Below are 9,365 nucleotides of genomic sequence, written 5' to 3'. Positions count from 1 at the left end.
GAAGGTGACTCACGAATAAATAAAGGTAACAAGTTCCACAACTTGGGCCCAGCAACCATAAATGATCGCTCCCCACAAGACTGAAAGGATGGACAATAAAGATTGGTTGAGTCAGTTGTTGACCGGAGGGAACGAGTGCAAGTTGCAGAACGAACCTTAATTAATTCGGAAATGTATTGTGGTGATAACTTGTGAATTGATTTGTAAACATATAAAAGTACTTTGAATTCAATACGCTGTTTCACTTGCAACCAATGAAGACGACGAAGAGTAGGGGTGATGTGATGGAATTTAGGTGTTGCAAAATAGCTTTACAAACTAGTTCTTCCTAACACAATAAAAATTACAAGAGTTATTCATCGTATCCGCACTGTACTGCTGATGTGTAGTTAATTAAACACATACTGAGCAAAAATCAGCATACGCATACGCACAGCTAAATGTAAATATGCACACGTATACTGATCATATCACTATAGCAACCGATGACTGTTACCACAGTTGGTTATAAAAAACTAAAATTAAAAGATGGCGATTGACTTATAAAGCAATTAGTAGAGCATGCATTGTACACTAAATGGAAAATTATTATACTTAGGTTAGATTTAATGCATTCAAAAATTTCCTTTGGGGCTTACAGGCCCTCAGGAAATTTTTTCAAGCATTAAATCTAACCTTCGTATAATAATTTTCCTATAGATAGTGTACTATGCGGAGCTCTACTAATTGCTTATTAGCGCCCGGCACTAGCCTAGGCACACAACCAATCTTTCGTAGGCCGCCTAGGCTACGCTACGCTTCATTCACATTCATTGATTCAAGCAAGGAGTTCTTCAAGGCAAATATGATTACGATAGGCCTAAGGCCTAGCCTAAGCTACATAGCATACCTCTGTTACACCGCCGATAACACCAATCAATGCTTCTGATTTTTCTTCATCTGATATATCTTCTGCTTCTAGAATTCCTGTGATGTAGGTGCCGAACACTTCATGGTCAATACTTAGCTTTTCGAGTGTGTCAACGAGCCACGAACCAAAGTCATGCTCACACACCGCACTCGCCATGTTGAAAGAGAAACAAATTGCCAGGATATTTTCTCAGTGTCCAAATACTGTACCTAGCTGTACAGTAAAGTTCATTTTTTCCCCTCCACAATTTGCATATTATGCCAGCAATTTCATAGATTTCTCTGCTAAAATGGAGGGAAAAAAGATTTACATTCAAATTTAAGTCTGTCCGAGAATTCCATTTCCTGTGTGTGGTTTAAATTTAAGAAGGTAAGATGCTTGCAGCGCCAGCTTCTAATCCAGGGTCCTGGGAATTCTTTTCCTGTCACAATAGGATTTTTTTCTCATGACCAAAACAACTCCACTTCCTAAACCTCATACTGAGACTTTAGTTTATGATCTTGTGTTTATGTTTGTCTTGTTTAATAAAAAGATTGTGAAAGTGAAGTTCACTATACCGTACTCGCCCGAATAAGCGCCCCGTTTGGATAAGCGCCCCTCTCGAATAACCGCCCCTCCTAACGGGAAAATTCCCTTAAGCGCCCCGTTTGAATAAGCGCCCCCTATCCCCCCCCCCCCAATAATATCATAATATTTTCTTTTTAGCAAGTCAATAACCCAATTAATCCAGGGATTGCTGTTGTTGGCATAATTGAGCTGCAGAGTGGAAACACATTCTTCTTAGGTCAATATAAAAATGAGGATATTTCTCTTGGACAGATGAGAGCTCTGATCCCTGGACAGACAGTATATTTCCAACTTTACTCTTTTTACATAGGCCTATGCCTAGTCCTACTCCTCTTTTTCTTTTCCGACAATTTGCACCTTTAGCACATTCTCATCTGAGATCTCAAATAAAAAATACAATGATCCTGCCGTCCTGCTAATCTCAATCGGCCAATGGCTAACAAGCTAACCACAACCGCCTCGTTTGAATAAGCGCCCCTCAGAAGGTGTAAAAACTATTTTAAGCCCAGTAATTGAGATGTCCTTGGCCCTGAGCCTAAAAATAATATCATAAAATAAAAACTAAACAATCGATATAAACAAGGTTGTCTCCATTCTTTGTTTTTAAAAAATATGACATACATGTATTCGTTTTCCTTTCTTTTTTTTTTTTTTTTGCATTCGTTTTGTATGCTGCATCATGGAACAAAACAAATTTCCGTGTCTCTGACAAAAAGTATATCTTCTTTACATTATATTTGTCTAATAGAGACTGAATAGACCTCATTTGAATTTATCTTCTTACATGAAAACTGTTCGTCGTTTAATAATCAATCCTAAACAGTAGGCCTACGTAGAAATTCAAAAGAAATATGGGATATGTTAATCAAATAGCTAATGCATAGAAAATGATGATTAAAAAATTTTAAAGCATTACATTTCATGAAATTAAATTTCGAATGACGGGTCTTGGAATCCATGGTGACAATACAGTTTAACACTACTACTGTAACTTTATTAATTCATTAACAGAACTCAAAATATTATTATTATACAATTACCAGTGACTTCGGTGGTCTCCAAATCTACCAAATATTTGTTTTATTTTTTTGAGGACAAAAAATAACAAAATAGTAGCAACATGTAATAAAAAAAAATATAGAAAACATAAATAATGACAAAAATGCATTGTATGCAAATGCATTTATTCAAACAATAGTAGTAGAATAAACAATACAAGTTTGAATCACCATTCTTCACTAAAGTGCACACATTGTAATGTGGGCCTACTCTATATGAATAATGTCAGAATTTGTACCATTCTAAACTCATTTCCAATCCAGATAGTTACCTTTTTACATAAATACTATTAATAATGGCATATATTATTACAATATTTCTTCTATATACAGTAGTTATTTTACATATAGTTTGTACAGGATATTATAGTTTCTATCTCTAAATACATTACAGTATATCAAATAAGGTAATAAAATTGTTTAACTTGAATGTAAACTACACAATGTTAAGAAAGCCATCATAGTTTCAACCATGGACCTATAATAATAATAGGTCCATGTTTCAACTACACATTTTATTCCAAAGATCATCACATATATAAACAAATGATGTTGATCTGGTCTAAATTTTATAGTTTTACTAAGTGTAATAATTATTGAAGGTTGTGTAGTATTTAGTTACTATAATCTTATACCATGAATAATAACAACTATTTAGCAGTAAATTAGAACAATGCAGACGATTAGTGTAAGGGGTTCATGCATAAGTTTCACCATCTTCATAAGAGTACAGTACAAGACATACTCTTTACTGTGACCCCCCTCCCTATACCCTGAAAAAGTACACAATATACAATTATTATTTGTGCCATTTTTTTATCTTCTTCATAAAAGAGTGCTTCAGGGTTTTCAAGTACTATGGAACGTCCTTAGTTACTACGGAAATCCAACTCAATTACGGACGTATGGAAATGGAGATAAATACTACGGAAATATATACAAACTACGCAAAAACATGATTAGGCCTAAATGTATGGGAAATACCAGATAAAACACGCTATTATGGCTAAATCAACAACCCCACACCACCAAACATGATCTTGCTTCCGGTTGTCCGTGATCGACTGTACAAGTGACTATGATGCTATACACCACAGCTGTACCATACTGCAATTTTGAACAACCCATATCTTGCACTCAAGGCAAATTATTAGGTGCTACGGAAATTTTTCATTTACTACGGAAATATGAAGACATAGTTAGGGAAATCCATTTTACGAACTTGAGAAGTCTGGTACTTATGTATCATCTATCCCACCTCTAAAACGAATTTTTTGTACTCTTTTGAAAATATTGAAAATTATGGATGGTCCCTAAGGCATGTTAATTTATGTCATTTGACCTTTGACATTGGTCATGCACACTACGAAAGTGCTTATTTTAATCCAATACCAGTGTGTGTGTTTACGGTTTACCTCAAAGGTAATTTCATGAATAAAACCAAAGAAAATAATATATATTTAAGAGTCTTGAGTTTCCTGCAAGTCGCAGGAGTCGCCCCAAAAACTGAGATGCCCTTCCGCACTCCAACGAGCAACATCTCATACAAATTCACAATATATTTGCATATTCTTACAAGGCTTACTGTATTATCAATGATCGTAATTTGACAATAGAAAAGTTTGATTTAAAACATTGCAAAGCTTGTTTTTGTAAAATTATCCAAGATAGTGGTAGCATTTCTCCAGAAGTTGGTTATTACTATATCATTCAACATACTTTGAAAATCATCATATATTTACAAAAAATAATTTATAAAAAGATAATATATTATTCTAATAAAAATATTCCAGGCCTACATAATATATTTTTTGTCTCAGCGCAATTTGTCAAGTAGTCGTCTGATCTGCCAGTCACTTCCGTTGCCCCAAAATGTGGGGTAGCCAAACATTTTAAAGAATGAATACTAAATAAACAATAAATAATTTGTTAAAATAAATACAATACTGCAGTAAAGTAATAACCTTTCTTGGTGAAAGTTTTGCATCTGTTATAATTTTTATGGTATATGTGTAAGCAACATGGGGACCATGTTTTTATACTCTATCTTATAATGTTAATTAATAAATATAGCTGTCATTTATGTTGTGCCTCAATTTTGCTCTGAATATCATATAATCATTATATTATGTTAAATAGTATATGAGTTAAAGGGAAATTAAAAGTCACAATCCAACTATTCTAAATTTTCTAATTAAATATTTATTAAATAATTAAAATCTCCCTACAAAAATAAAGATATTAATATCCAATTCGTGTTAATATTTATTAAATAATTAAAATCTCCCTACAAAAATAAAAATATTAATATCCAATTCGTGTTTAACAGAATAAACATTTGTATTAATGATAATGTTAAGGTAAACAAATTTATAATTACAGCCCGGATGATATTAGCAAAACTGTTTACTACAAAATAGTGAGTATTAAATAGGTTGCCTGTTTTTACCTAGCATATATGATCACACATGTATATAATATAGAAAAGTTTTGGTGATACATAATGTCTATTTACCTAGAGTGTTCATTACACATGCTTTCATTATTTTGTGGTTTTGGTTTCCGTTCCATCTTTACACTTGCCTGATAGCGCTTAGAGACTTTTTGTATTTTGCGCTCTATAAATTAAAAACCATTAACCATTAACCATTTCATTGAGTTCCCTGATGGCTGATGGGGGAAAAGTATTCTGTTTGCCCTGGAACTGATTGATTGGTTATGACAAAATTCAAATATATTATTTTAAAAAAACACCCCCAATATATAGGAGGAAGACAAGAATCTACAACAGAAAAAACATGAGAATGAGAACAATCATTAACTGCATTACAACAGGGTAAAGAATATGTTACTGAATGGAACCAGTCTCTGACAACACAGACAGCCTTCTTTACAACTCTGATGTTTCATTATAAATTTTTTGACATTCATACAATCATTTATTTGAGTATTACCAGAGCCTCATCAACCTCACCACTTTTTATAGGGCAATACAAATTTTAAAACAAATGTGGTCTGTTGAGCTATCCGATCGACTAAACCACCATAAATGAAACTGAAGCAAACATATTTATCAGCTTTGCTACCCAGCCAAGCCACTTTATAACATCTTCTTTCCAGTGAGTAGAAAGGATGTGTCATTATTAGTACAACTGCTTTTCTCAAATCCTGAAAAGGCCACTGACGCCAGTTGAAGATTGTTTAACAGTGCTATTTCAAAAAGGGCAACAAGTTCCAGAAGCAATGGTTGAAAATCATTCATCTTTTTGACTTGAGGTCGACTGTAAAGACTTCTCCAACTCAGCAGGGATAACACCACGGTCAATTGAAAGACACCATTTCTTGTACTAAAAAATAACAAGTCAATATTACAAATTAACTATATTTCATTAATAACAACAAAAGTAACTATGTCTTACTATGTCCATTTGTAAAACAGAACATATGGGGCTCTACCTAACTGCCACTGTATAATAAGAAGTGATGTTGAAATTACACAATATTTTTTAAAAATCATTTAAAAAAAAACAAAAAAAAAAACAAAAGTAAAAAATACATGAAAACCAAAAATAAAATCATACTAAAGAAAGTTATTTTTTATTTTATTCCTTTAGGCACATGGCCAATGACTAAGGATTACCAATAGCGACTTAATCACTGTCCTATTAGATAGGTGGCAAATCCCTTCACATGATAAACATAAACACATGCTGCTTTACATAGACCTCATGAGGCTTAGGGAGTGGAGTTGTTTTGGTCATAAGGAAAAATCCTGTTACCGTGAAAGGAATGGAACCCAGAACCCTGGGATTGGAATGCAAGCATCTTAACCACCAAGCCATTCAACTCAAGTAAAAATTATGAAGTCAACAAAAAAAAAATGAAAACCAATACAGTCCAGAGAGACTCTGTCGCTGGAATGTAATAGCAAGGGCGATGTCGAGTTTTTACCATTTGAGGCATGTCGTGGCGAAATGGTTAAGTTGTCGCACAGGCCAGTATTGAGTAAATGAGATATAAAATATGGGAGCCCAAAAAATTGCCTAAAAATCCAATTTTTTTTTTTCACTATAGATCAACAGTTTAATGTCTTTTTAATCATGCAACTTAGCCATTTTGCCACAACATGCCTCATTTGCTAAAGAACCTGACCCTGTGGAGGTCAGTGCATGTTTATGTTGTCTACTGTACCTTCCATAATGTTATAAGCTGAAAGTGAAAATTGTTCATGCATTTCATGATAATTGTGTGTTTAACCTAGCTACACACTTTAGAAAATGCAAATTTTGTTAACAAAAAGTTTAATTTCTCAATTATCAATATACAAAAAATATAGAATGATGCATGCATACATTACAATATGCACATCTTTGATATACGGTCTTTTCTTTGACAAATTTTGAAGATCCAAACACAGAAAGTGACTAGAATATTTTTTACTTGTTTTCTATTTTTTTAAAAGCAGAATTTTAATGTTTTTTGAATTGAGAGGATCATTCATAATTTAGGACAGACAGTATCTAAAATAGCTTTTTTTGAAGCCATGCTTGCCACTCACTAATTCAAGTTCTTCTCTTAAGGTATAGATTGCACGTTCCTTGTTGGCTACCATATCATCAAGGTACTGATAACGCTGTTTCTTCCTAGCTCTGCACTCCCTTGCACTTTGTCGGCTCCGTTCCAATTTCAGCTTCTGATCAATTTGAGATGGACGACGGCCACGCTTTGTAACTTTCTTTGTCTTTTCAACCGTAGGGCTCTTATCAGTCTGAAGGAAAAAAGCATGGCATTAAGTTTATAATTTTGGACTTAAAATCAGACAGATTTCATTGTAATTAATATTGATTATACATAGGCATAGCTAGGCCTGGTATAGGCCTACATATCGATCATTCACTGAACTGAATGTTTAGTAATTTTTTAAAATAAAAATTAAAAATGAAAGGTACGCCAGGCACATTGAAAACTTAAATAAAATACAAATGACCAAAGTCTAGCCTAGGCCTAACCTCAATGATTACGCTAGGCCCTACTACCTAATGACATGTAGGCTGAGAGGGGCGTAGGCTAGTCTGTCGTTGCCTCAAAGACCGCTTACGTACTTAGCTAGCCTAGCCCAGGCCCCTAGGTAGGCCTACTTTAGGCTGCCTATAATAATGGAGATCTAGGCCTAGGCCTAAACCAAAACAAGCCAAATAGACTGCATACATCTCCTACTTCCAACTCCGTTTGAAGCTTTTTCACTGACTCATCCTGATCATCAACATCCATAGCATCTATCGAATATTTCGGATGATCTTCACGAGTCATCCTTTAAACAAAATTCAACCTTTTTTTCAGATATAAAAATACCGTAAGAAATCTATTTCTTACAAAAGCAATAGAATGACGTAATTTCAAAACAATGATGACGTAAAGGGAGCTCGCTCAAATAAAATAAAATTGTGAAGAGCGCCCCCTATTCAATTAGATCTTCAGATTTGCTTTAGATTAACGTATTCTGAGGCCTATACAGTACACTGTGTAGATGCAAAGGATTAAATATCTTTGATGGAGACCAAAGATCTTACAATATAGTAATAACCGAGAAAATTATGAGATTTTTTATGGAATCAAACCAGAATACGAATAAGTTTGAAAGAAAGAATCAGTAAAAGACTTTTAAGATTAACAAATTATGTTATTGAGCACGAGCTTAAGCATTCGTTCACGTGAGCAGTGAACATCTAAATGTAATATATTTTGCACAAATGAATTAAAATCAATCAATCTCGAATAGTACATGAAAGACAATGGAGGGTATAACGTTTGTATAGTTCAGACTAACACAGCTATCCACTATTTCATGAAGTTGTTATACATGTCCTCGTATATACTATGGTATTTGTATAACAAACACGTCTTTTTTATAGTGGATAAATATATAGCCCTATATATCAGAGTGTGTGCTTAAGCAATAGATTATTATATTTTAATACAATATATTTTCTTGATAGTATTAGGCTTAAGCAACTTTTTAATATTATACGCTTTTATAACAATGTAATTGCGTAGAAAGAAGAGCCATCAATGTGGGAGAAGCCCAGGAAAGAAAAATAAAGTTCGGAGAGATAAATGAGGAAAGGGTGAACGAATGTAGGAAAATATTGCAAAAATGAAAAGGAATCATAGTAGTAACAAAAGAGATACGAGGAGTCCTGGGAGGTTTCTGTAATAATTAAGTTTAATGGCGAGCATGCACGTTACAAAAAGAATAGTGTGGATTTTGGGGGCCCTTTTTACAACAAAATGTCTTTTAAAAAAATTACATAATTTAAAATGCATGCAAAATACACTAATGCGTTATATTGTGCTACTTCTTGTTTCTTGACATTTCGTGTGCACAGAACTGTAGTGCATTAGTTGGGTTGAAGGACTCGGGAATTCGGGAGGGGGATGTTCGGCAGTAAAGAAAGGGAATTGCTAGAAATGGGGGTTTGCCCGAATCATAAAAACCCCCTGGCTACGAGTCTGCCCACTCTCGGCGATGATAGGAATGAGACGGTAATCCCTGGCGTTTATTTAAGCAAGGAGCTAGTCACCACAACGCTTATGGTAACAGTCCCATGCTGGCTTGATTTTAATTTACCCCTTCGCTGTGTGGTGGGTGAGGCCACAATAAATTATTTTTGAATGAATGACATTCAAGAATCACATCCATACTCAACATGAAGTGCATTAATATCTCTCTCTATTTACAAGCCCTTCAACATTTGCAAGTTCAATAATTCCCTTCCTTCTAGATACTCAGAGCATGCTCAGAGCAAGTATCTAAGTCCAATGAAGATAAA

At 34.1% G+C, this 9,365-nt stretch overlaps 2 protein-coding genes across 3 annotated transcripts in view; both read right to left on the bottom strand.

The window, feature by feature from the left end:
* The window catches only part of LOC117109941 (coiled-coil domain-containing protein 43-like), a 7,216-nt gene extending 5,924 nt beyond the window's left edge, over nucleotides 1-1,292 (bottom strand). Inside the window, exon 1 of the mRNA XM_033252441.1 lies at nucleotides 890-1,292. Within this exon, the coding sequence (XP_033108332.1) occupies nucleotides 890-1,066 (177 nt within the window). The 5' untranslated portion in view covers nucleotides 1,067-1,292. The remainder of the gene's footprint in view (nucleotides 1-889) is intronic.
* A 4,310-nt stretch (nucleotides 1,293-5,602) lies between these two features.
* On the bottom strand, nucleotides 5,603-7,931 carry LOC117109931 (cAMP-responsive element-binding protein-like 2). 2 transcript variants are annotated; one of them, XM_033252418.1, is made up of 3 exons: nucleotides 7,753-7,931; nucleotides 7,094-7,303; nucleotides 5,603-5,882 (listed from the first exon to the last, which is right to left on the bottom strand). In XM_033252418.1, exons 1-3 carry the CDS (start codon nucleotides 7,843-7,845, stop codon nucleotides 5,790-5,792), a joined length of 396 nt encoding a protein of 131 aa, XP_033108309.1. In that variant the 5' UTR covers nucleotides 7,846-7,931; the 3' UTR covers nucleotides 5,603-5,789. The 2 variants fall into 2 exon arrangements, with proteins under 2 accessions (XP_033108309.1, XP_033108308.1); XM_033252417.1 differs by having other exon boundaries at nucleotides 7,744-7,929.
* Nucleotides 7,932-9,365: the final 1,434 nt, after the last annotated feature.

This window comes from Anneissia japonica, unplaced genomic scaffold, assembly GCF_011630105.1.
Source record: "Anneissia japonica isolate Jap-2015-1 unplaced genomic scaffold, ASM1163010v1 scaffold585_len4108843_cov191, whole genome shotgun sequence".
NCBI classification, from domain to species: domain Eukaryota; kingdom Metazoa; phylum Echinodermata; class Crinoidea; order Comatulida; family Comatulidae; genus Anneissia; species Anneissia japonica.
The sequence above is the reverse complement of the archived record's forward strand: the minus strand, read 5'-3'. Positions and strand labels throughout refer to the sequence as shown.

What these genes read in the sequence shown, in the direction of transcription:
- LOC117109931 (XM_033252417.1), bottom strand. Translation starts at nt 7,845, where the DNA reads ATGACTCGTGAAGATCATCCGAAATATTCGATAGATGCTATGGATGTT. An exon ending in CGGAGTTGGAAGTAGGAGAT is followed by an intron (nt 7,304 to 7,743) that starts GTATGCAGTCTA and finishes TTTTTCCTTCAG; the next exon opens with ACTGATAAGAGCCCTACGGT. An exon ending in TAAGAGAAGAACTTGAATTA is followed by an intron (nt 5,883 to 7,093) that starts GTGAGTGGCAAG and finishes GTTATTTTTTAG; the next exon opens with TACAAGAAATGGTGTCTTTC.